General features: G+C 43.3%; 1 protein-coding gene across 3 annotated transcripts in view; it reads left to right on the top strand.

Moving 5' to 3' along the window:
* Positions 1 to 26,600, top strand: part of ABCC4 (ATP binding cassette subfamily C member 4 (PEL blood group)) — a 208,491-nt gene that overhangs the window by 80,097 nt on the left and 101,794 nt on the right. For 2 of the 3 annotated variants that reach the window (XM_081214428.1, XM_081214429.1), the window contains 10 exons: positions 1,627 to 1,716; positions 2,911 to 3,102; positions 7,796 to 7,890; positions 8,117 to 8,203; positions 14,011 to 14,107; positions 17,142 to 17,351; positions 18,690 to 18,830; positions 19,626 to 19,663; positions 20,054 to 20,148; positions 21,873 to 22,019. In XM_081214428.1, coding sequence (XP_081070554.1) covers positions 1,627 to 1,716; positions 2,911 to 3,102; positions 7,796 to 7,890; positions 8,117 to 8,203; positions 14,011 to 14,107; positions 17,142 to 17,351; positions 18,690 to 18,830; positions 19,626 to 19,663; positions 20,054 to 20,148; positions 21,873 to 22,019 — 1,192 coding nt within the window. The remainder of the gene's footprint in view (positions 1 to 1,626; positions 1,717 to 2,910; positions 3,103 to 7,795; positions 7,891 to 8,116; positions 8,204 to 14,010; positions 14,108 to 17,141; positions 17,352 to 18,689; positions 18,831 to 19,625; positions 19,664 to 20,053; positions 20,149 to 21,872; positions 22,020 to 26,600) is intronic. The other variant, XM_081214427.1, reaches the window with a different exon arrangement.

The raw sequence follows: 26,600 nt of genomic DNA, 5'->3' as shown, positions 1-26,600 counted from the left end.
TCACGCCAGAGCAGTGCCCGATCCTGAAGCCTGAACAAGGAGGGAACTCCGTGTCTGGTCCTGGCACACTGTGAGGTGTGGTGACAGGGAGCTGATGTTTGTAAGTGGCCCACTGTTGTGTCGTCTTAACTGAGTGAAAAGTGGTAAAATAAGAACCCTAAGTGTCAGAGAAGAAGAAGTGGAGAAGCTTAAATGTTTCTCATGTATTAAAGTCTAGGTTCTTATTGTTAGATTTGTAATTCCTATAACATCTGGGGCTAGTGTTTTGGTGATGAAGAGCCTCAAGCCTGAACAGGGAGGGAAATCCATGTTCTTTGCCCTGACAAACTGAAGGGCTACAGCAGGAAGCTGTGTTTGTAGGTGGCTCATTATCGTGCAGTCACAACTGAGTGAAAAGTAGCAAAATAAGAATCCAAGTGTTAATCAAAAAGAAGGGAGTGGAGTAGCTTTAAAAAAAGTCTCGTGTTAAAATATGGGGCTAGTTATTTTGATGATTAAAAATAATTATTTTTTCAGTAGCTGCCAGTATCTATAATCAGTTCAGTTCTTTCCAGAGAAATTTTCCATTTAGAACATTATCCAGACTTCTTATCCAGACCCTGTGCTTTTATTAGTCTTTTGGCATTTTACTTAATCACACATAACCACTTTTTTTTTTTAACATTAGCAGTTAAGATTTTTTTTTAAACACTTAGTATATGTAAAGAAATACACATACCCCTAAGTCTCCTTATGATAGAATTTACAGTTTGTTCAAGAACATGACCTGTGATTGGCATGATGAGTACTTTATCCTTCTCCTTTGTGTTGGATTGTTTGCTGTGACATGTACCTCCATGGTTTGTTTTTGTTTTTTTACAGTAGAAGTACTTTGTTGTCCCTATTTACCCAGAATAGGTAATGCATGTAAGAGGTACAAAATTGAGGCTTTATCACTCTAACCTACTGTGTTATACATAATCCCCGCCCCGCCCTCCTTTTTTTTTTTTTTTTTTTGGTTGTTGGTGTTAAACTGAATCTCTGGTGAAATTGGAGCCTTGACTGCCATTTACATGACTTTATTTATCAAGAGCAACTTTATCATATAAAGTGCCCCATTGCTTGCTGACCATTACTGAGATTCATTCTTTATCAAGTGAAAATAAAGAGATGAGTGGAGATGTCAAATTATTAGTAGAGGCCCAGGCATGATATGTACTTACGCTGCCACCCTGTGGAGAGTAGTGAAGTAAACAGCACCAATGGCTCTAATGAAAACTTAATAATGATTAGAAACCTCCCATACTGGATATTCTATTAATTATATTATATTAATAAGCTAGTGTGCATCATGGAGTTTGCATTTCGAGGAGGGGCCTTGTCATTTCAACTACTTAAATTCTGTGGGTGTCTAGAGCTGTGTCCGTATGAAAATCTGGCAAAAGAAGTAGGCTTCCTAAAGGCAACTAAAGCTGTTTCAAAGGTGTTTTTTTGATGAAAAGGCCTCCAGGACTCACTATCTTAAAATAGGAAGGACGAAAATGTGGGTTATATTAGCATATCAATGACTTACGTTATTTTCTCTACTTTCTGAAGTTCGCTTTTTTATTTGATTGAAATGAACCGTTTTGTAAACTTAATTTGCAGGCGTCAGAAACCCCAACTCTACACGGCCTTTCCTTTACTGTCAGACCCGGTGAGCTGTTAGCTGTAGTCGGACCTGTGGGAGCAGGAAAGGTAAGTTATGATGCCTTTCGGCAGCTTGATGCAATGCCGCAGCCCCTGTGAAATTCTCAGAGTCGAGCCCAGAGCTGTAGGTAACACAGTATGAATTGGGTGTATCTCAAGCAGCATTTCTCTGTTCCATGGAACATTGGTTTTGCAAGAAGGTTGCACGTCCAAATAAACGTGGATAAATGCCCATTGCGTTTTCCTTCCTGGTGCTTCATGTTACACAGTTGGGAACTGCTTGTCGGGACTTTGGACGTCTCAGTGAAGGAAATGATTTATGTGACAGCTGTTCAGGACAGAATGAAGCAACGGGGACTCCTTTCTGTCACAGTGGTCCCTCCAGGAGGTCTGGAGGTTGTAATGGCTCTTCCGGGAAGCTTTGAGCATTTCTTCATGTGACTTGACTTGGTCCCGTCAGTGCACGTGTAGTGAATGTGCAGCCATGCGCTGGAGCTAAAGATACAGACGTGAGCAAGACCCAGACACCTCTGCCCTCCAGAGGCAACCAGGTTCTGGGGTGAGACAGATGCGCAGGCAGATCATTTCAGCCCAGTGTGGTTGAGCGCTGTGATGCTGCGGACACAGACACGCCACGTCTGTGTGTTGTTAAAGATTTGAAGGACATGTGCACATGCACTTGGCCTGAAACAACAAAATACAGGACCCTAAACGTGGGATATGTACACGATTTAATGATTTAATTTATGATGGAGTTCTGCTCTTTGGACACGACTCCCTTCAGAGTTTTTTTAAAAAAATAATCATCTTTCAGTATATTATTCATAGAAAGCGTTACTTAAGAACAAGTGTTTGTCAAGTAAGGGATACCCGGATGCAGGAACAAGTGCACTAAACGTCAGATACATGAAACTACACGTCCTGCTGGGCTGCTGTGCTAGTGAAGGATGTTCAAGATCCTAACTTAGTCTTTGCTGAGTAGAGCATTTCAGTTGCGGGAAACTCTTGGGCAGTTTAGATTGTCATACTATTATATTAATATTCCTTATCAGTCATTAGTGTGCATTGACCAGTGGTGTTATTTTCAATTTGTTTGTCTCAACGGCCACAGCTGTACTTTATCCTCTTTTAAAGGAAAGGGTCCTATCGTTTATCAAGCGCCCAGGGTGGGGACAGGTGTTCTGCGGGCGTGTCCGTCCTGAGTGCCGCCTGTTCACGCGTGTGTGTTGCCATCTGTTTCAGTCGTCACTGTTGAGTGCTGTGCTGGGGGAGCTGCCCCCGAGCCAGGGGCTGGTCAGCGTGCACGGGAGGATCGCGTATGTTTCTCAGCAGCCCTGGGTGTTTTCAGGAACTCTGAGGAGTAATATTCTATTTGGGAAGAAATATGAAAAAGAACGATATGAAAAAGTAATAAAGGCTTGTGCTTTGAAAAAGGTGAGTCATGACTTTTGAGTTATATATACTCAAATTTCAAATGATGATGGTGTTGGTTTAAACTACAAGGTTGGTTAAAAGATCTTTTGATGTTGTTTAATGCTTTTAAGCTGGTCTTCTGGATGAACATGTACACATGTAGGCTACTGTTTGAATTCTGATGTAACGATGCTCACAGAATGCCTTTTTGGAGGAGGGGACTGTTTCACTTTGTGAAGTTTCATTCACTTTACCTTCTTTTTTTAATGCACAATTACAAAAATTTGTAAAAAATAGAGAGCACAGTGTAATGAATACTCATGAACCCACCCCCAGCTTCAGCCAGGATCAGCTCGTGGCCAGTCTTGCTGCATCTTTACCCCTGCCCACTGCCAGCCCCACTCCCACCCCAAATTATTCTGAAGCAGATCCTAGACCTCAGATTACTTCATCTGTAAACATTTCACTAGTTTTCTCTAAAAGACCTTTGGAGAGGGGTGGGATAGGGAGGGTGGGAGGGAGGGAGACGCAAGAGGGAAGAGATATGGGAACATATGTATATGTATAACTGATTCACTTTGTTATACAGCAGAAACTAACACACCATTGTAAAGCAATTACACTCCAATAAAGATGTAAACAAACAAAAAAAATTACCACATTATTACACCTGAAAAGTAACCTGAATTTCCTGAATATCGTCAATGTTCTTGTCAGTGTTTACATGTTGTTCATCATCTCACTGGGAAATTTCTTTAACCATTGGCTTGAATCAGGCTCCACATAAGGTCTGCCCCCTGCACTCGGTTGATGCCTTCGTGGTCCCTTTCATTCTCTAGGTTTCCCTCTCCGCTTCGCTTTTGACTTGTAATTTATTATTTAAAGAAAAAGTAATGCTTTAACCTTTCTTCTTAATACGGCCTGTTTTCAGTGGGGGAGAGATTGTTTTCAGAAATGGCATTGAATTTCAGAGAAAATGGAAAATGAAACATTTCTCTGTACATGGGGATTTAAATGAAATTAGTGAATCAGTTATGCAAACTGAACTTAGCTAGCAGGATAATATAATTTAGTGAAACAAAAGAAAAAATCTAAATACTGATCAATGCTATGTTATTCTCTTTGGTTATAAAAATCTGAATAATAGCGTTAAAGAGCTCTCCCCGGGGTCTGGTCAGAGCAGTCTGGACATCGTATTGTTCTTTTATACTGTGAGGAAAAGGCTGGGGCAGGTTTTCAGAGGTGTGGTGTTAAAGGCCTGTGTGGAAATAGTTATTCTGCTTGAACAATGGCTTGAACATCACAGACTGTGTTAGATGAGTAGCATTTGATGATGTTCTGGACACAACACAATTGTTTGCTTGTTTAATGGGCTTCTGTTTCCTTCTCGTGAGTTATGGTTAATGGGAGATTTTTCGTTGACAGACATGAAGTAAAGTTGACAGTAATGAGGTAGATTTTTTTAAAAATGATATACGAAAAGGGGAAATGCAAGTGTGAAACAGTAAGAAAAATAGCTGTCATTTATTCAGAGTCCATGTGGAAGTCATTTTTCTGTTTGTCACTCACGTGCAAGCACACATAACAAGGTGTATGAGTTATTAGTCTTTTACAAGGACCTTTGATGTTACCATCCTCATTTTATAGTTAGTAAAACTGAGGCTTGAGAGATGGGACGCCTCACCTCTACATTTGCAGCTCAGGTTTAAGACCCAAGGGGCTCAATGCTTTGCCCCAGCCCCATGGGATGATGGAACTAGTCACTCGGGCCGTGTTCTGGGGCTTCACCCACCCTCGGGTGTCCCCGTGGCACAGACTCTGGTGGGAAGGGGCCCCTGCGGGATTGGGCTGCACAGCGATTCTTCTGCACGTGACGTGAGGTTTACGCACACGGACTGCCCTCCTGTTGTGCTGCGTGGTCGGGACGTAGAGTTGGGGCCCTCGTGCCCATTCCCTCCTTGGCAGGAGGGGAGGCCCAGGGCGGAGAAGGAGCGCAGAGCGGAGTCCTGGCCCCGGCGTTGTCACTTGCCTGCTGTCAGTTTGGACACGTCCTGTTTCCTGCCTGGGCCTCTGACGTCTCTGCAGCAAAATGAGGGCCTTGGGTCACAGGGTGTCCGAGAGGTTTTGCTGCTGCTCTGAAATGGAATCCATGTGTCCGTGAATGGGCATAAGACCGTCACAGGTAATACTGGTGTCGTGGAATTATTTTGACCTGTAGATACAGAGACTACATGTGGAGTAGGAAAAAAACGTGTGGTCTTTGGAGAGAAATGGTCCTGAGTGGTAATTTCAAGTGTTTCTCTGTTTCCTTTTTATAAAATAAGGGGGAGGTATGGGCTTCCTGTAAAGGGAAAGGCAATGTTTGTAAAATGCAAACCTGCCAGGTTTTCAGTAAATACATACATAGAAACAAGAATAATAAAGATTTCTTTTTATGGGTGGTTCCCATAAAACAGGGAAAAGCAGCATTTCTTTTATTACATATCTTAATAATTAGATGCTTTCTACTAGATCTAATTGAAGTACGTGTTTAAGTTCATTGAGCCGAAGACATATCTGTAGTTAAAATATAAAGTAATCACACTTGGCAACGTCGAATTAAGCTGGTGCCATATTCAAAGTGACCCCATAGGGAGTTATACAACACAATGTAGGGAACAACCTAATAATGTTTGGCCTGCTGTAGGAATCGTGTTTAAACTGCAAGGCTTAGGAGACAGAAGGCTCAGGGAATGAGTTTCAGTTTCTGTTTTAGTAGGGAAAAAACCATGGGATTTCGTCTGTTTTTCTGAACCTTACCTGGCCTCATCTTTAAAATGGATTAAATCATAGTGCTATCGGCCAAATGGATTTAAAGCTGTGATGAAAGGCAGTTTTACGTGGTTTGACTCTGGAACCCAGCCCTCCTCGGCCAGGGGCTCACGTCAGGTCCCCATTAAATATTTTAACAGTCTGTTCCATGTTTGTACACTAAGTCTCCAGCATCCCTAAAGGGCCCTTGATGTGCTTCTGGACAGATGGCATCCAACCAGCGTCGCCATTTCCTAGTTTTCCCGTAGTTTGTGTGTCTGCTTTTCATTGAAAATTGGTGAATAAGAATACCTTCCTGTCAGTGGGAGGAATTGTAATATATGATGAACTCAGGCTTTTCCCCTGTAACCTAATCAGAAAATGGTGGCTGGGAAATCAGCCTGACTTGGATTTTACTTCAAATCGTCTAAAATGTTTTCCCATTTGTGGCTGGTCCTTAAATAGATTGCAGAGCTAACGGCACACTTGAAGTCCTCCTACCAGACTTGGAGAGAGAGCCTGTTTCTTATGCCCTAACTGTGCTGGAGTGGATCTAAGTGCCTTTTCTAAAACATGGTTCAGATTGCTGCACTACAGTGTGGTGCTGTTTTGAGAAGAAAACGAAAACAGCATAAAATGTAGGCATAAAAACTAAGCAGAACAGTTTGCAAGGAGTGTCATCAGTGAAACAGAGGCCAAGTAAACTCTGTGTGTGTGTGTGTGTGTGTGTGTGTGTGTGTGTGTGTGTGTGTAAGGCTGGGAGTGTGTCTTAAAACGGCTTATTGTATCTCAGGAAAACCAAAAGCAAGCGATGGTAGTAAAGAATTAAGGTGAAAAAATGATGAATTTTCATGACAGAGCAATTGCTGCCTTTCATTTGATGCTCCGCATTTAAGCTTTGAGTGTACAGGGAACCTGTGTGTGCCTGTGTGTCTTTATGGCTGTCAGGGAGGGTTATGATGGGGATAGTCTCTTTCTTCTCCTTGTGGTTATGTGCTTTGCGTGTCGTGATTCACACTGTGCGTGGGTTTTCACTGTTGATCTGATGAGAAAATAGGCCTCAATCACCAATAGCAAGTTACAATCCCTTCACGTCCTTATTCCATTTATGGAGGGTGTTTGTACACTTGTTTTGATTGTCCCAGGATCCTTGAGTTTAGTGATTCTTGTTTCTGCAGCACATTTCTGTAGAAGTTGAAAATGAGACTTAGGGATTTCAAAGGACTAGTTTATCATGGAGATCCCAGTATGCCATTAGTTCTCTCCCCAAATTTGCTGAAGTAGAGACCAAGAAATGAGGGCTTCATCTGTAGAAAGGTAGTCTGTGTATCCTAGGTTGATGCCTGAGGGGTTTAGTAGAAAACAAACTCTCTGCACTCTGCTTGTCTATACCAGAATCTGTCAGATGATAGTTATGGGCAATCTAAATCTAAGCCCCTCCACCCTCCAACAGATCTACTGAAACCCCCTCTGAACAGAGCCCTTCTCGACCCCAGTAGTGACTCACTTTCCCTCCTTTACTCCCTATCCCCCTAAGCTGGCTTCCTTTTTCTTCTAGTCCTTAGTACTTGCACTCATGGTAATTTTCCATCTCCCATCACGGAAAGAAACTCTAGGGACTTTGTTTCCTCTTGGCTGAATTCCTTGTGCCCAGAACAATGCATGGTATATAGTCGATCCTCAATAAATGTGTGTCAAAATAGTCAACTGCCTAAATGCTGTGAAAAGCTACAGAATGAAAAAAAATGAAAAGCCCTGAGGTTTTTTTTTTTAATGTTTCAGGTTACAATTTAGTCACTATAAAATATACTCATTGCTGTTGATCACATACTTGTATAAAGAACTAATGCTAAAAAGGTTAGGATGGCAAGAGGAGAGCACATTTGAAATCTTTCTCTTTTTCCCCCTTTCTGTCTCCATGTAGGATTTACAGCTTTTGGAGGATGGAGACCTAACTGTGATAGGAGACCGGGGGACCACGCTGAGCGGAGGGCAGAAAGCCCGGGTCAACCTCGCGAGGTAAAGGGCGTTTCCGTTGCCATCCTGCCCCTCCCTCCCCCATGGCTCCTGGTGGACGTGAGCACGCAGACCCCGCTCACCGGGTGGGCCTGTGTGAAGCAGGGTCTTGGCCCTTTTCCCTGGGCTCTTGGAATGAATAGTGATTTGTTGGACACCATCTTGATTCAAAGACGGGACCCGGGAAGCTGGAAGCGTTCTTCTCCTGACGTCTCTCTACGTTTCCTAGAGCCGTGTATCAGGATGCAGACATCTACCTCCTGGACGATCCGCTCAGTGCAGTAGATGCAGAAGTGAGCAGGCACCTGTTCGAACTGTGAGTTTGCTCCTGTTTTCTGTCATTTCTGCTTTCCGAGAGCCCCGTGGAGATCAGGGAAGAGAGCTCAGGAAAGCGCTTGTGCTTCAGGAGACTCCCGTTTGTTCTGCACTGGGGTCCCGCCCTCCCCTCCCTTCCCTCCACGGAAGATCCATCCTAGAGAAATTTGCATAATGATGAGGTCAAGACAGGAAAATGCAGAAGGAGCTTCCAGTGTGTGGAGGCCAGTGGAGGCCATGCTTTAGGCAGTAGAGGGGCAGATGGCAGGTCTCCCTGCTGCTTGCAGTGAATCACCAGACACTGGATGGATCCAGACCCCAGCAGTAAGATCGACGGTGTACGTACGGTTTTTAAATCAGAGAGTGGGACTCAGTAGCCTGGTACTTGGCTGCCAGTCCTTTCCCTCCATCATTTGTTTAAGGCGTGTTAGAATCGAAGTTTTCAGTAGTGACATAGGGCTTCCATGGAAAGGCCTAGTTTTTTACGCTTATTATTCTTTTGGTTTGGAAATACTTAATAAAGTCTAGAATTTAAGAATGACTTTTTTTCCACCTCAGAGTATGACTTCAAATATTTAACATTGCTTCATGGGTGCTTACTAGAACTAATACTTAGACCCACATTGTAGGGTTAAGTTGAATTTCAAACTCGGTATCTAATACCTGGCTGAAATACTGACTTTCACTTTGAGTTTCTGGAATGTGTTGTCAGGGGCTCTTGTTTGGCCACGGAACCCCTGAAGCAGAACAGCTCTGATGCTTTTCTGTGTATGATGTGTCCTAACACACGCTGACTGAGGCCTCTGTGGAGTCTAGTCTGGCCTCTTCGAAAGCCTTGTGAACTTGCTTTTTGTGAAACGGCACCCACACCTACCCCCCGGGTAGTTGCCTTGCTGTTGTGCACCTTGTTAAAGCCAACGAGCCCTTCCAGCTGCACTTATTAAAGCCCTGCTGTGTGCACTGAGATCCATGCCCTTACAGAGGCTGTTGCACAAAACCTCTTAGTTTACAGAGGAGAACAGTGAGCCAGGAGAGGGGAGGGACCCACACGGGGCAGGATAAGGGAGACTGAGACGTTCAGCTCTCATTTCTGCCTCTAAGGAATCTGTCTCTATGGAGCTTGTTAAGAAGGATGCCTGGGAAAAGTTCAGCAGAGTCGCGGTTTAGAGGGTCTGTTTATAGGATGGTAAATGCTAAATGGAAGTAGAAGTGGGCAGCTGTAGGCTTTCAGGCGAAGTTGGAAAGCTCCCTGTGCACTGGCCTTAGCGGGAAGTGCCCTGTGGGCCTGCAGGCTGGAAGGGTTTGTGGAGGCTGAGCATAGGATTGAGTTCCTTTTGCTAAATAGGAAGATTAGAAGCAAAGGTGGACACTGAGAATAGGATTCAGTTCCTTTTGCTAAATGGGAAGAAGCAAGGCTGTGAGAACAGCAGCAGGCTCGTCCTCGCCTGGAGGATGCGGGTCGTACGGCAGAGAGAAGCAATTGGAAATTCTCGTTGTCAGTTCCTCTTAGTTTGCTAGGGCTCTGTCTGTCCAGGCTGCTCTCACAGGAGACCATAGACTGGGCGGCTAAGAAATAAGAGAAGTTTATCTCTCACAGTTCTGGAAGCTGGGAAAGCCCACGGTCAAGGCGCTGTCAGATTTGGTGTCTGGTGAGGGCCCGATTCCTGTGTCTTCACGTGGCAGAAGGGGTGAGGGAGCCGTGTGGGTTCCTTATATAAGGGCACTGATCCCATTCATGCAGGCTCTGCCCTCATGACCTAATCACCTCCCAACGGCCCCATATCTAGTACCTTCACTATGGGGATTGGGTTTCAGCGTATGAATTTTGAGGAAAAAAACGGTCAGTCTATAGCAGCCTGTTATATGGTGAAGGCTGGAAGGTCAAGGTCAAGGTGTGGGTGGGTTTGGTTGCTGCTGAGACCTCTCTTCCTGACTTCCGACGGCATCCTCCTCGCCGTGTCCTCTCGCTGCGTCCGCACGTGGTCTGTTCTCTGTCCACGTGCCCTGCTCTTAGGTGTTGGGCTCCTCTCTTTCTGAGGACCCCAGTCAGATTGGATTAGGCCCCGTGTAATTAAGGGTAACAATTATTTCTTTAAAGGCCCTGTCACCAGATACTAAGGTACTGGTGAATAACGTGTCAACATGAATTTTTTGGGGGAAAAACTTCATTCACAGCAAGTCCTAAGTAGCGTAGTAAAGAGGCTTTCACACAGTCAGCAGTGTGAGAGAGAGACGGGTGAGGCAGCCCTGAGCTCTGGATACTGGGAGCTGGGATTCCACATCCACTAAGCAGGGGTCATTGGCGGGTTCCACCAAAGTCTGTATGTTAATTTTTGCTTAGTTTTGGGGTGGTGAAAGAGCTCTGGAGATCGATGGTGGTGATGGCTGCACGGCAGTGTGAACGTACTTAATGCTACTGAGCTGTATGCTTAAAAATAGTTGAAATGGCAAATTTTACGTTATGTATATGTTACCACAATAAAAAAAAGTGCACAAGTAGCATTGAATCTTTCAGAACACAAGAGCAGGGCAGCCGACACGTGGCATGGCCTCCAGCTCTCTGATCTGACCCCCTTTTCCCACCCTCTCCTGATCATGAGTTGATGAATTTTTCCCTTAGAGAAGTGCCTTGTGGCTTGTCATGGGTTCAGTGAAAGGGCGCTAGTGCTGTGACCGAGGTTCCCCACCCCCGTTCTCCTGGCATCACGGGCAGTTCAGCCTCCCTGTTCCCAGGGTGCTGACCACAGAAGTTCTCCCAGGTTCTTCTTCTAACACAGGCAGTGTTTAGAGCTGTTGGGTTTAATGACCTTGGATGTACACTTGATAGAAGCAGCCTTGTTCAGACTGTTGTTTGCTAATCAGAACCACATTCTCTGGGGAAACTTAGGGCAGGGAGCACGAATGCAATTTAGGAAATCACTCAGCAGCAACTGGAGAATGTTCTCAACGAGTTAGAAAATTGGATGGAACAGTTTGCTATGGAAGATGGTGGTCGTGTCCAAGCTTAGTAATGGGGAGTGTTTTGTATTAAAAGTGAACGAATCGCACTTCTACTTGCCCTTAACAGTTTCCCTGAGTCATGAATCTATAGCCGAGGTTATTAAGGTTTGTGAATTTTCCAACTATACGTTGTAAACCTTAAGTGGATTCTCTCACCTACGGAAGGTTAGAGCCTTAGGTGAACTGATGCAGTCTCACCTGTGTCCAGCGGTGGATCCCGTTTTGGTTCAGAGAGCCCCACGTCGCCAGACCCCCCGGCTCCTGCGTCACCAGCTCTCGGGTCTGTCCTGGTCAGGTGCCCACGCTGCTGTCCACACAGTTCGCCCTCCCTGCTGCAGCCCTTCACAGACTCCCCTCCTGTTCAGGCTGCAGCTCCAGGTCCTCAAAACGGAGAACGAGCTTCTTTGCCATCTGCCCCCATCAGCCTTTCCAGCTGGTCCTCACACCCACTCGGCCCTCCAGCCGTGCTGGCTTTGTGGGGCCCTTTCTCTCACCTGTCTATCTGTCTGTAGATATGGCTCCCTCTGTGCCAGAGCCGCTGCCTTTCCCTCCTGTTCCTTCAGGGGGAGCCTGTGCCCTTCTGTCTTCCCGCAGCCCTCAGTGGGTTGCACTTGACCATTTATCAGTCCTCCCCACCCGCTATAAGCTGTGAATGCATGAAGCTTCCTTAGCCTAGCATGTTCTGTCCCAGGACCCTTAGACCGGCTGTACCTTTTTCCAGGATGTTTTCCCCCAGATAGTCTCAGGGCTCCCGTGTCACCCCCATCTAAGACCGCAGCCCCCCTTGCTGTTCCTTCAGAGCACACATCACGGCCCGATGGTGCATTTTCTATACTTGTTTAGTGTGTCCTGTACATGGTGCTGAGTAGTGTCTTCCTTCTTCACCTGTGGATGTATGCTCGACAGTTAAGACTGTGCCTGGTATCTCACCAAAGCCTGTCGAATGAATGAATGTAGATGGGTGCTCTTTTTCGTTCTTATTTGATTCACTCTGCTACGGGATGTATCCCCTGTTAACACAGCCCTTATATAGGAATATATATAGTATTATAGGATTAACACAGCCCTTATATAGGAATAATGCTTAAAGAACTCATCCCTGAATCAATTTTTTTTATGGTATGTCTTGGAAATCTTTACTCTTAAAAACGTGGAAGATAGATTATTTTCCTAGAGATTTGGATTAAAAGTCTTAATTAGGAATAAATTTGTAGCCATCAAATGATCACTTTATTGTAATTATTTATATTACCTTTTCTGTGATGGAATTACAGGAAGAAAACATTCTAAAACTTTTGGGTAGCTCTGTCTTGGACATGGCAGCCCATTAGATTTGATTAACATCTGCCTTCAGTGGTTATTGACAGATAATTTTGAATTTAGGAGAAACAATTCCATTAAAAGCTTTAGCGCGAAGTCTGAAAAGGTGTTTACTTGGTCAAGAAATTTAGTACAAGATCTGAACTAAGACATGTCAAAAGGTAAAAGTAAGTCCGTTTGGACATAATGAAGCACTGGTGTCTGTCTACATCCTGGAATCCTGCTTTTGATCACAGACCCAGTGTCCAGCGTGTCCCCTTAGGACTTTTCTGTCCTGAGTCCAGAGCACATGACTGCTCGTGGGTTAGGAGAAGTGCAGGAGGGGGCTGACGTGTACTGAGCGGATTGGTGGTTTGATTTCTCAGAATATGTGGTGAGTTGTCATTGGCCTTGTTTTGAGATGAAGACACTGAGGTTTAGTAGCTTGTCTGACGCTGTCAGGCTCGTGAGAGGGACTGAGCTGCAGCCTGCTGCCTCCAGACTCTGCATCTGGCTCACTCAGCAGGCTGAGCTGTGGCCCAGGTCCCTGAGATTTGCTCTGCAAGGGGCTCGGGCACCCAGAGTACATGCCTGGAGCCCTGTCCGTGGTCACTGGGGCCCTGGATCCGGCTACTCGCTTCCCCAGAGGGGTTGTAGGCCCCCATGGGATGAGGCTGGGGCTGAGTCCCTAGGGGTCTGCATTTAAAATGTGGAGCAGTTTGAGGGGTTACTGTAAAAAAAACTCTGAAGTTTAAATACTTGAGGGGATTTTGGCTAAGAGAATTGGCGTGGGTTGAGCCACTGGATGACTTCCACTGTGATGTGGACCGTCTGGACTCTCATCTTTCATTTTCACATTCAGAAAGTTTTCAGTGCAAATGAAATAAGATTTACTTCCTGGATGAGACTGGGAGTTTTGTAGAGACGGATCAAGGCCATGATAGCATTTGTTTTCAATCTAATGTTATTTGGGAAGAAATGTCTACAAAATGCAGTCTGGCTAACGTTACTGAGAAGCTATGACTTTTTTAGGGGGTTAATATGTACATCATAAACAATCACCTAGGAAACTGTCTACGAAAAATGTGTACATTTTTATATGACATAGATCACTCTTCTCCCATTCTCAACATAGGTATAAAATAATTAGTATTTTAATTCAGTCAACTTTTGGAATCTCAGTTTTACTCCATTGTTTTTCATCGTGAACTCTGTAAATACTTGTTAAGATCAGTTTTAGGAAAAACAACTTAACAGTTGGTGCGTCTTTCACTGGACTGCTTTTTAGAATTTTTTAGTGGAGCTAGATTCGAACTTGCTGCAGATCTGAGGACCTAGTTGAATTGCTCGATTTATATTTGTATTTAATTTGTATTCATCCTGGTGTTTGAAGTAGAGGACTTTGACTGCTGCCTTGTCTTTTTCTCATGATGTTTTCAAATTCTCTGTTTCCAATCTGGAGCACCTCCACTAATGTGCTTTTGCATACTGTACCTTTTACATTTGTAGGTGCATTTGTCAAGCCTTGTATCAGAAGATCACAATCTTAGTGACACATCAGTTGCAGTACCTAAAAGCTGCAAGTCAGATTCTGATACTGAAAGATGTAAGTAATTTCTAAAAGTCTGTGGAAATTGCTAGCACCTAGTTTTGTTGAAGGCCAGCCCTCCCTGCAGGTCACTCTCCTTGGATTCTTCGTAAACGCCCTTTTCTGCCTCAGTTTTATGCCCCCCTTTTCTCAGAGCCAGTATCCATGACTTTGAGGATGAATCCAAAGACCTTAGAAATATCACTGTTACACTCTAAGCCACATAAACCCTACACTGTATAAAAGTGCTACTGCAGAGTTGCTGAATTACCAGTGTTGTTGTGAAAATTGTTAAGGATAATGATGCTATTTGATTTAGAACTTTTTATTTTCCCCTTCCACAACCTAAATCAAAGTGTATTATTTGGAAATTAGAGATACTGAGACATGTTTTTATCCACCTGTTTGTTATACAGTTTGCCTAAAGAGCATCTTTCATTAATACCAAAATGGGTAACCGAGCACCCCCAGTTAGAGATGCCCACTCTGCTGGTTTACCCAGTTGCTTTGTCTCACTGTTCAGATCTTTTTATGGGTCTGATACGTGTGGGATCGTGTGCAGCAGTAGGACAAAGCCCTGCCTTCCCAGGGCTCCCATTCTTACGGGGACAGATGTGATGAAAGAGGGGGTGCGGCTGATATCCTGGCTTCCTCCCTGAGGAGCTGGTGCCTCTTGGGCCTGAGTGACATGAAGGTGAGGCCATCCAGGCACCTGGGGGAGGGGGTCCTAAGGAAGGAGCTGAGCTGGCAGGTTGGAGGAATGGCCGGATGGCCAGCATGTCTGAGGAGAGTGAGCAGGGGGACGTGGAGGGCGCTGGTCTCTAAGCAGTGGGCCGCGGGCCAGGAAGTGGGATGGAAGCCGCTGGGCGGTCCAGAGCAGGGGAGTGATGTGGTCTGAGGTGGGATTTAAAAGATTCCTCCAGTGTTTGCTGGATGGGCAACGGCAGAAACAGAAGTCTTGGTATTGTTAAGAAGATTCTAGAGCTGCCATAACAAACTACTGAAGACTAGGGGGCTTAAAACAACAGCAATATATCTTCTCACTGTTCTGGAGGCTGCATGTCCCAAATCAAGGTGCTGGCAGGGCCGTGCGCTCCCTGAAGGCTCTAGGGGAGAATCCTCCCTTCCAGCTTCTGGGGTTCACCGGCCTTCCTTGTGGTTCCTTGGCTTCCAGCTGCAGCACTGTGGTGTCTGCCTCCAATGTCACGTGGCCATTGTCCCTGTGTCTGTCTTAGGCTCTTCTCTTCTCATAAGGACATCGGTTGTATTGGATTTAAGGCATCCGTACTCCAGTATGACGCCATCTTTCCTTCATTACGTGTACAAAGAAGCTGTACCCAAATAAGGTCATGTTCAGGGGTGTCATGTTAGGGCTTGAACATACCTTTTTGGGGGGCCACAATTCATTGAATGCACAACAACTCACGTGTTTGGGGGTTGAGTGGAGATTAATGAGAATTTTGCCGAGTCAGTGGTTGTTTTATGCTTCGCTGCTTGTTTGCCTGTGTTCCTCAGCACTTCCATCGTGAACCCTTGTCTGTCCCAATAGGCCTTCACTTATGAAATGAATTTCTGCCATAAAGAAGAGTATTAAAATGCAGATCCTCCATTCCTCCCTAAATGGGGGGCTCAGATTCTTCCAGCTTGAGAATAATCAATTTCATATGCAGAGACATGATGCTAGTGTGGTAAAGCTCCAGCATTAGCAGTATTATGAGCACAGAATCGGTGATTGTCAGAGTAACCTGAATGACCAGAATAACCAGGGTGTGGATGTTTCAGGACCCCCTTATTGCTTGTTTGGAGGAGACCACCCTCAGCTTTAGTACTGTCAGAACAAGCAGTTGTCCGCTGGTGAGCACCCTTGGGTGAGTTGGGGTCCATCCTTACTGTTTGTCTGGTCCCTCTCTCACGGCAGAGAGGGGATGACTGCCTCCTTGTCCCTCCAGAATTATCAACGTTTGGCTGCAGAGTAAAATTGCTTTCTTTGTACCACTAGTCATTTCCCCGTGCATCTTACAGATAAGTAAGTAGAAAGTTGTAATTTCCTTAAAGAAGGTGTATGCATTTTGCTTCCCAAGTGGAACAAGACACGATATATCCTGAATAATTTTCTAGTTCTGTAGTGTCAGGTGGTACCCAAAGGCTTCACTGGGTTTCTCCCAGTGGCCTGCCTCGGGGGATAGGGTGAGAAGGGGTACCAGCTGGGGTCCTGGCCCACCTTCTTCCATCTGTCTTGCCTTGACCAGAGCTGCCCTCCTTTGTTTAGTTTTGCATCCTGGGATTTTCCATATTTTGTTTGCAACTGAATGAATCCGCTGTGTCTCTTTTTGTACGGTGAAAAAATAGAAATCTTCTGCACATTATTTTATATAACTTTGTCAGTGAGGGAAACTGTACAATGATGTGTCACATGTGTTCAAAGAAAAGTATTAGACTGGTAGAGTTGAAGCAGTTGCCTGATTTGGGGAAGACTGGATGCTTGTGATTGGTTGTTTGTTCCTAAGTTCTTTCTCAGACTAAAGTGCATTGGTTCTGGCTGAAGTTTTCGTTTGTGGCATGGGGTACCAAGGCATTAGAGCCATCCCAGTCTTAGGGCCTCCTTGTTTGGCTACTTTATCAGGTGGAATATTGAATTTTCTAACTTCTGCGTTTGTGGGGAGGTTGTAAAGACCATGAAGACGCCACTCATGAGTTCTCTCAATTCCCGTGTTGTCTAAACAGACTATATTGGTATTCCCACCAACATCTGTGCTTTTTGCTTCCCTGAAAATGCCCATGATAGTTACGTCGGTGGCCTGCATTTTAAATTCATGATCACACATTTCTTTCATATCCCCCAGGACCTAACGCAGGGTGTGGCAGAGAACAGAATGCTCAGTTCAGTTGAACTGAACTGGATTTGTTAACCAGAATTTCAGGTCTAAGGGTCATTTTTTTTTAACAAAAATCATAATTTAAGATTAATTTACTTCTCTTGACTAGTATTTACATTATATTAGTATAGTCAAATGCAAATGCATTCCTTTCAAATTCTTTATTGCTATTTTAGGGAGAAATGGTGCAGAAGGGGACTTACACTGAGTTCCTGAAATCTGGGATAGATTTTGGTTCCATTTTAAAGAAGGAGAATGAGGAGACTGAGCCATCTACAGTTCCAGGAACTCCAACTCTGAGGAATCGCACCTTTTCCGAGTCCTCAGTTTGGTCTCAACAGTCTTCCAGACCCTCGTTGAAAGATGCCGCTCCAGAGGACCAAGATGTGAGTTTGTCATCCTGCGACATGTCCTGGTCTGTCTGCTCTTGGTGGACTCGTGGACCTTCAGGCTGCTCCGCTCGTGACATCTTCGTTTGTCCCAAAGTAGATCCTAAGTTGCCTAGGCCTTATTCCGTGGAATTGGTAGAATTAAAAGAGCATGGAGGGAGCAAGCCTGATTAGGGTTCTTCTTTGGGTGTAGGGTCGAGAATCTTACGGACTCCAGTAGTGGGTGTACTGCTGTGAATTCCAGGACGCATGTGATATTGACATTAGAACTCTTCATGTTACCATAGTTAAATCGTACTTGCTCTGGTAGACCCTGGCTTCCCTTATTCATCCAGAGGCTTAATTTGAAGACCCCCTCATACCCAGCCTGCTATGACTTACATTAAATCAGCTACTTTTCCTACGTGTTGGAGTGTTCTGGCAGTGCAGATGACTGATGGTAGTATTTTTCCCCATTGTCAGATGGCTTGTGATAGGCCAAAGGTAGCATGTCCAAAGGACCTGACACATAGACACTTTGGAGTTAGTTCTCGTCTTTCTTATCTTTCAAGACCGAGAACCACACCTTATCCACCTTGTATTTCCAGTGGCCAGCATGGAGCCCAGGACATCCATAGCCCATGTGACTCTATAATGTATTCTAAGTCCTCCAGACAGAAATGCACTAGATCTCCCTTAGAACCTTGCACAGGTATTCCTCGATGTCCAATCCCTCACTATCCAAACCCGGGAGCCTGGATGATTCTGATAAGAATTCAGATTAGTCAGTCACATTCCAAACTCAGGAATCCCTCTCTGAAATTCAGGAACCAAATAGATTTGGATCATATGCTGTTCCCCTGCTATCCAAACTCACATGTCTCCAGCTCACAGTGTGAACTCAGTTTACCCTATTTAACTAATATTTTGAACACTTTGTTTTATGTTTCTATAATTGAGTGACACAAATAAACTAGAGGGATACTTTAGCTACATAACATTTTGTATAATTATTTTGGAAAAAGCTTCTGCCTTTATACCTTAATTAGTTATGTTGTAAGTGGGCTATCAATCCTGGTGTTCTAATTGAAGCAAAGGTACCCAAGAACATGGTGCAAATGGTATTCCTTATCTCTAATAGATTCCTAGAAGTAGCATGGTTGGGGAAATGCATACATGGTTCGGCTAGGTATTTCCACACCTTTCTCTGTAGGAGGTGGACCATCTTGCACACTCCTATCACCATATAAGTTGTGTCTCTTTCCCCACAGCTTTGCAGTGGAGGTCATTGTTGAACTTTTAAAATTTTAGGGTTCATTATTTATATTTTTGTCTCTCACTGCCTTTCCTTTCCAGACTGAGAATATACAGGTTACACTATCTGAGGAGAGCCGTTTGGAAGGAAAAGTTGGTTTTAAGGCCTACATGAATTACTTCACAGCTGGTGCCCACTGGCTTATCATCATTTTCCTTATTCCTGTAAACATCGCAGCTCAGGTAAGTAAGGACATTTATTTTGATCTGTGCCCTAAGGTACTGTGTTATTTATTTTACTGTATTATTATTTTTAATATGTGTATTAAGGGATTTATTTCAGAGAACTGACTCCTTGAGATTGTGGGATCTAGCTGGGTGAATCTGAAATCAGAAAGGCAGGCGTGCGGACTGGAACCCCAGGCAGGAGCTGACCCTGCAGTTTTGAGGCAGAATTTCTTCCTTCTCCAGGAAGCCTCAGTTATTGCTCTTAAGGCCTTCGTCTGACTGGAGAAGCCCCATCACACTGTTCAGGGCAATGTTCTTTACTTACGTTCGGACGATAGATGTGGACCACATCTACAGAATACCTTAACAGCAATATCTAGGTGAGAGTTTCGTTGAATCCCTGGAGACTGGCCTAGTCAAGCTGACACAGAAAACTGACCATCACAGTACCTGTCAAGCTTTTTTCCTTTGAAAAATCCTGACATGTATACAATTATTACTGTATTTTGCAGTCCACTAGAATTTGCACTGAAAAGCATTAATATGTGCGGAGCAAAATAAGGGAGGCTTCCTGGTGTTGTGTGTGCGTGACAGAGAGATTCTAGGAAAAATATGAAGCCTTTTAGAGATTTTAAAATGTCACATGCCCTTCCCTGACCTGTGGTTATCTGGGATGCGGGGCTCGCCACTGACCTGAGCTGGAAGGACCGTGTCCGTTCTCTGGAGCCTTTCCATCATCCATTCTAGTGAGTGGGGTTTTGAGGGGGTCAGTAATGCCAGTGTTTGAGTGATTGTTGTTTCCTGCTCCAGGTTGCCTACGTCCTTCAGGATTGGTGGCTTTCATACTGGTGAGTGATTCCTGGTCTGACCCAAAGTGCTAAAAAATCGACACGAATCCTCGGTTTCCCATACAGTCATGGGGGAGAGATGGGGCTTGTTCAGCCTCCTCTTCTGGTCCTCATGCAGTTTCCCTGAAGAAAAATTAAAGGTCCTGCTGGTGGGTGTGACCCTCCCATGGTCTCTCCTGATGTCTGACCCTTAGCAGGTTCCTTACAGACAATTTTGAGAACTGTAAGTCATGATTCAAATTGAATTTTTATAAGGTAGACAGACACAGGGCCTTGTGAGCTGGGAAACATTTTCCAGCATAAAACATGACTCCTAAATCGAGGTTAATTTTTTTTGGTATTTACCTAATTCCATCTATTGCATAATGTCTTTTCTTCCCTGTTCCATAGGGCGAATGAACAGAGTGCCCTGAATGTCACTGTTAATGGACAAGGGAATGTAACTGAAAAACTCGATTTATCCTGGTACTTAGGAATTTACTCAGGTAAAATTGAATCATCTGGTCCATTATATGAGAGCCTGAGGTGCTTACTATGAGCCCGTGTGAGCAACTAGGCCTTCCAGGAGTCATTCAGTAATGTCTTAACAGATTAAGAGTCTGAGTCGCATTTATTCTGTGAATTAATTAGAATAATTATTTTTAAAATCTACTAGAAGAGAGAGGTTGAATGAAAACTCTTAATTTGCTCTGTACTGGATTTTGGAAGTTAAACCAGGATTGCACATTCAGAAAATCAGCCACTGGAAATATGTGGCTATTGTCTATTCTAATAGGTTGCTTTAGCTAAATCTTACATCATTATATGGATGGGCAAGAGGATTAGAAACGGATCCCCACCCTGTGGTTCGGATTGTTCCAATTCTTTCTGAGTAAACCTTGGCTTTTATGGACCTTGGATGAAATCCTCTGGCAGCAAGGGCCCCCAAATAAAAGCATTATTCCCTTGTAGGTATGCAAAACTCCCCTTTGCCACATTGCTCATCTCTTGGGCTTCACTAATTACTTAAGAGAGAAGCTAAGCAGGGAGAAATCCAGTGTCTGGGAATTAGGATTCCGAGTCTTTCTTACCTTGAGATCACAATGTTATCATGTCCGCAACTGTGCGATTAATTTAACTTCTGGCTTGCCAGGCTAATATTAACATAGCTGTCTGTTTTCACAAGAGTGCCTAGAATATATGTAGCATTACATACTTTTAAAAGGAAATCCTCATCTAAAATTTTAAATATTCCCACAGGAAATACTCAAACAAGCCTTCTGCAAAGATAGAGTGAGTTATCTCTGTAAGAACATACTCACTGAAATTTTGTGTGTATTTCGTTGATCTCTTGCTAAGACATCTAAATCCATTAGCTGTTTACCTTCTGAATTGGTGGACTATGGGGGCTTAAAGGAAGAAGGAAGGGATTTTGTTATACATTCATATAGGATGGTGGGCTAAGGAAAATGCCTATTGATGGAATCCAGGAATTTGAGCGTCTCTCAGGGTTTAAATAGTGTTGTGTCATCTAAAGGGAAAAAAGTACTTGATGGAATATTTATTATAGAAGTTATTCTATTTAGCATTGTGAGTTCAAAAGATCTTAGGGGAGGGTATTTTAATTTTTATGTGCATAGCAAGTAGTCATTTATATCACTAACAAAATGGAATTTAAATGATTATTTATAATTTGCATTTTTCTTACAATTCAGTTAGCCAGAATTAGATTTTCTGCTTGAAAATTAATGTGGTATTGTTATTTTCTTTAAAGCTACTTGGGCTTTGTCTACAAGGAAATGGTAGTAAATCATTTCTCCTGTTACCTGTTAATTCACATGCTGTTACCAAAGCATATCACAATATTAGATTGAGACATGTTGTAATTAGTAAGATTTCAAATGCAAAGAAGGGACCATCCACTACTTTTTAAAATTATCTTTCTTCTGAGTTTTTAGTAGAATGTATAATTGAATTAGGAAATCCTTGAATGAAATTTTATTTTACACTTGATGTTTCTCCCCCATGAGGTTTCTATTTAATGAGAGGAATACAGTGATTTTTATATTCTTCTTTTTAAATGTATCTTGTGAATGCATTAAACTCTTTTAGAATCCAGATGCTTAATGGAATAAAGTATTTACGTAATATCTTTATAAGCTGCGTGGCATGGTTTAGCATCCTTGAAGAAAAGGCAGAGATCTTGTGCTGAGTGGTTTCTTTATTTCAGGGTTAACTGTATCTGCCGTCCTTTTTGGCATCGCCAGATCTCTGTTGGTTTTCTACGTCCTTGTTAGTTCGTCACAAACTTTGCACAACCAAATGTTCGAGTCCATTTTGAGAGCTCCAGTATTGTTCTTTGATAGAAACCCAATAGGTAAGTCAGACACCAAGTTTCAAAGTAACTACTATTGTCTTATTATCGTACTTAATGCCTGATTACGTTTGATATTTGAGATGCTTGGAAGAAAATCACTGTGCATGTTGATCCATTTTCTACAAAAAGCTCTGCTGGTATTTTTCACCTACGAGGGGATATCTGAATATAGAGGCATATAAGCTTTTATTCCAATTTATGTGTGTGTGGAAAGATAAGTGTATGCTCACTTTGCAGAATGATTTAGGAACCCATTTGTTGTGTGGCAAATGAAACACCCCACATTTGATGCAAATATATTTAAATATTTTTGGCTAGTTGCTAAAATATTGGCTGTGTTATATTCTGTTAAGGTAGGTTGTCTGCTAGAACCTTCTTATAATGAATCTCTACACGACGGGCTGTGTGTTTCTTTCTTTCATTTCCCATCCGCTTGTGGAATCACAGAGCTCTGGCATGTGCCGTGACTATGAGGTTTACCTAGAATGGTAATGAAAAATTAATTAAAACCCAAGATTAGTGAAATGTAAACAACCTTTTCAATAAAATTAACTGTATAATTTACATTGGACTTTTGGTGATATGTAAGAGGCCTTGTGGTCCATAGCAGGTGGATCTTCAGTAATAAGTTTCTGGATATGAGTGTCCCTGGAGGTTTATCAGTGGTTGCTTCCTCCACCCTCAGGCCTTTGACCTGTCTTGCTGCTGACCTGGGCTCCTGTGCAGAGTTAGTTCATCAGCATACATGCCCTCTCTGTTCAGTTGGTTCGACTTGTGGTGAGGCCCAGGGTGGCTTTGTTTTTGCTGGCAATGATTGACAGTACCTTTCAAGGCAGGGATGTGGGCTGGAGGGAGGACAGGAGTAGCCTTGTCCTGGCCATCAACTAGCCGTGTGACCAAGGCCAAAGCAGATACGTACTGCTGGGCAGGCAAATCTCAAGGCAGGATGTTGTCTGCCTTGCTCTAAAAGTATGGACTCTGGAGCCAGCTGCCTGGGTTCAGTTCTGGTGCTAGTTAGTAATAGTCTGTTAACATTATATTAATATTTATGTGTTGGTGATTTAATTTCTCTGTGTCTCAGTTTTATCTGTAAAATGGGGGTGCTATTCACACACTCATTAATATGTTGATACTGTTAGAATTAATTAGGTGAATACATTCACAGCGCTTAGCATACCCTCAGTGCCTAATGAACCCTAGTGACTATGACTACATGGTATCTGGGAACTTCCTGTCCTGTGAAATGGGAATAACCGCTGCGCTTCCTGTTTCACAAGACTGTCGTGAGGATTCAGTAAGACTGTTCAGGGCAGCATATTGTGCAGATTTATTCAGCACATGTTGTTTAGTCCAGGCACTGTGCAGAGCACAGGACGGTAAACTGCAGAGGCCCACACAGATCTCGTCTTTTTATGTCATCACAATGCAAAAGCGATTGGAGGATGATGTGCTATTATGGCTGTGAAGTTGCTTCAATTTGTCAGTTAATGTGAAAACTACAACCATAAAGTTGGGAGCATTAAGTGGGACTGGGTGTCTGTCATCACAGCCTCCGAGGGCTTGTGACCACAGTTAACCAGGCTCTTCATGTTCAAGACCTGTAGGCTTCTCCAGACGCTGGTTTATTTGTTATTCAAGGATTTGGGACCACGTTTACATCTTCGAGGTCGCTAATCTTAGAGCAGCTGGCACGCTCGTGTTTATATTGCTTCCCCCTCCTGTATTTATTAGCAGGACTTCATTCCTTCAAGAAAATAGAAGCCCAAATAAGTACTACAAAGCCTAGTTTGCCTAAAAGGTTTAGGGGCCAAGAATTATTTATTTACTCTTTTAGTGGTAGATGAAAACTTTTTGTAATTAAAAATTTTAAGTGATTGAGTTTAATTTTCTGTTTGGATAAAAATTTTGTACTTTTTTACAGTTGGAAAAAGTACAGATTCTTACATGGGTAGGAATTATGCTTCTTAGTTGACATTATTGATTGTGTATAACCTAATAATTATATAATACTTTTTAAAATTCCCCTCTACAGTAGGGAGATGGACATGCTTGACTTTTAAGTTGCATTAAATATCTGCGTTTAATGCAGTGTGTGGTTCTTCTGAGTAGCATAGTTTCTCTGCCTGCCATTTAACATTCCAGGAAGCCGATTTTAAAGAGGGTTCCATCCCTCTAAGCTCCAGTGGCTATGTTACTCTCCATTTTGAATCCTTGTATTGGGTGCATGAAGTTTACTTAGTTTGTTTTTTTGTTTGTTTTTTGGTGGTTGTTTTTTTGTTTGCGGTACGCGGGCCTCTCACTGTTGTGGCCTCTCCCGTTGCGGAGCACAGGCTCCGGAGGTGCAGGCTCAGCGGCCATGGTTCACGGGCCCAGCTGCTCCGCGGCATGTGGGATCTTCCCAGACCGGGGCACGAACCCGTGTCCCCTGCATCCTCAGGCAGACTCTCAACCACTGCGCCACCAGGGAAGCCCCTACTTAGTTTGTTTATATAATTTGATACCTTATTGCCTACTGGTCTTTCATAATCTGTTCCTTAGAATGGCAAAAGCAATGTGTCTTTTTTCTCTTTTCTTCTTACCCTCCCATTATCTCACCGATCTCTCTGCTGTGCTTTCTTCCTTTGATGTATTTTAATAATGGTACTGTGTGTGTTTATTAAATTGCCACACATTTTCAGGGGCCCCGACCTTTCTTACACGATTTGATTGCAGCTGGATTTGAATAGTATAGTGCCTTTGCAGATGTGGGCTGTGTCCCTGTGCTGTTTGCTGCGTCCACCTCTTCCTAGCCAATCTTTGTCTTTTATCACCGAAGCTGCATTTCACTTGTATCAGATCTTCATACACAGGTAACGCAAATCTCAGGTCAACGGTAAATCAGTTAGAAATTTAGAGATCATTGCTATTTTGAATCCAAATTGTGTTTCCGTTGAACAGGCAGAAATTGTTTTATTTTCTACATCTGGCACAAGAGGGCAGCATGATCTACATTATTTCAGGGATATAATGTAAGGGGCACCTTATTGCAAAATCTGGTTTTTTTGTATTAAAGATTTCTTGGAAATTCCATTTTTATGTCTTGAATCTGTATTTTGTAGTATTGATACAGAATTTTAAAAACATTGTTGTGGTTTATTATGTGTGAAACAGTAAACTCTTGTTGTCCTGAAATATCTAGCATTTCAAACAAGGTATTTAGATTTCTTTTTTTTTTTTTAATAACACGTTTGTTTTTTTTGTTGTTTTGGCCGTGCAGTGCGGCATGCAGGATCTTAGTTCCTCTACCAGGGATCGAACCTGCCCTCCTAGCAGTGGAAGCACGGAGACTTAACCACTGGACTGCCAGGGATTTCTTAGTTTATATGTTGTACCCTACTAACTGGAATAGACTGCTGCTGACTTTTTTTTTTTTTTTTTGGCTGCTTTGGTTGCTGTGTGCCGGCTTTCTTTAGTTGCGGCTAGCAGGGGCTATTCTTAGTCACGGTGTGCAGGCTTCTCATTGCGGAACATGGACTCCAAGTGTGCCAGCTTCAGTAGTTGTGGCACGCAGGCTCTAGAGCGCAGGCTCAGTAGTTGTGGTGCACGGGCTTAGCTGCTCCGCAGCAGGTGGGATGGGATCTTCCCGGACCAGGGATCGAACCCGCGTCGCTTGCATTGGCGGGTGGATTCTTAACCACTGCACCAGCCGGGAAGCCCCGCTGCTGACATCTTGACTGGATATATTTTAATTCCTGAAGGGTAGAATATGGTCAGTTGTAGGACCTGAGTCAAACATGAGTTTTGTAAGAAATATGACCACACAGTTTCTTCCATTTTCATCCATGCCATCAGAGTCAGCAGAAATATTTTATTCTCATCAAATGTCTAGAATTTCACCCTTTGTTTTGGAGACAAGATGAGAAGATAGTTGTCCTGCTTTTTCGTGCCTACTCCTTGTGACAAAACACTTGGCTGAGTGCTTGGCGTGTAATGGATTCCGGATAAATAATTGTTTATTTTCTGTCAGTTTGTTAATTTGGCTCTAAGAAACTGTGCCACCAGCATCGCTAGATGTTGTATTTCTTCTCTTACGGAAACATGAAGTTAATTGGATTGTGGCCAATATGTTCATATCACGCGACTGATTTTTCTGCAGTGTGCACACACGTGTTAGTTCACTTATTTATGCATTCAGTGTAAAAAGAAAGGTACAAATGTATATCCTTAGTTTTTCTTTACAGATCAAGTTAAGTTAGAGCTAACGCATTATCAAAAGAGAAAAAGTACTAATTTCTTTTGTTCTTTTTATTCTTCTGGTAGCACTACAGTTTAAGAGAAGACATATTCTTTTATCTTCCGCAATCAAAACTCTAGAATTGCCCTAAGGATTAATATTTCCAACTTGACTGAGTGGGAAATGAGGCTCTGCAGATTTCACGCATGTAAAATACCCCTAATTAGGATGTGCATCATGTAGGAACTGAGGGTTGGAGCAAGGAGGAGGGTAGTGGAGGTTTGAACTATTGCCGTTTCTTTAACCTGGAAAGGGAGTCCTTAGCCTCCACTACAAGTTGCTAATAACTTGTGAACAAGTGAAAAGTG

The sequence above is a fragment of the Mesoplodon bidens genome (assembly GCF_964165515.1).
Source record: "Mesoplodon bidens genome assembly, chromosome: 17".
NCBI lineage: Eukaryota > Metazoa > Chordata > Mammalia > Artiodactyla > Ziphiidae > Mesoplodon > Mesoplodon bidens.
The sequence above is the reverse complement of the archived record's forward strand: the minus strand, read 5'-3'. Positions and strand labels throughout refer to the sequence as shown.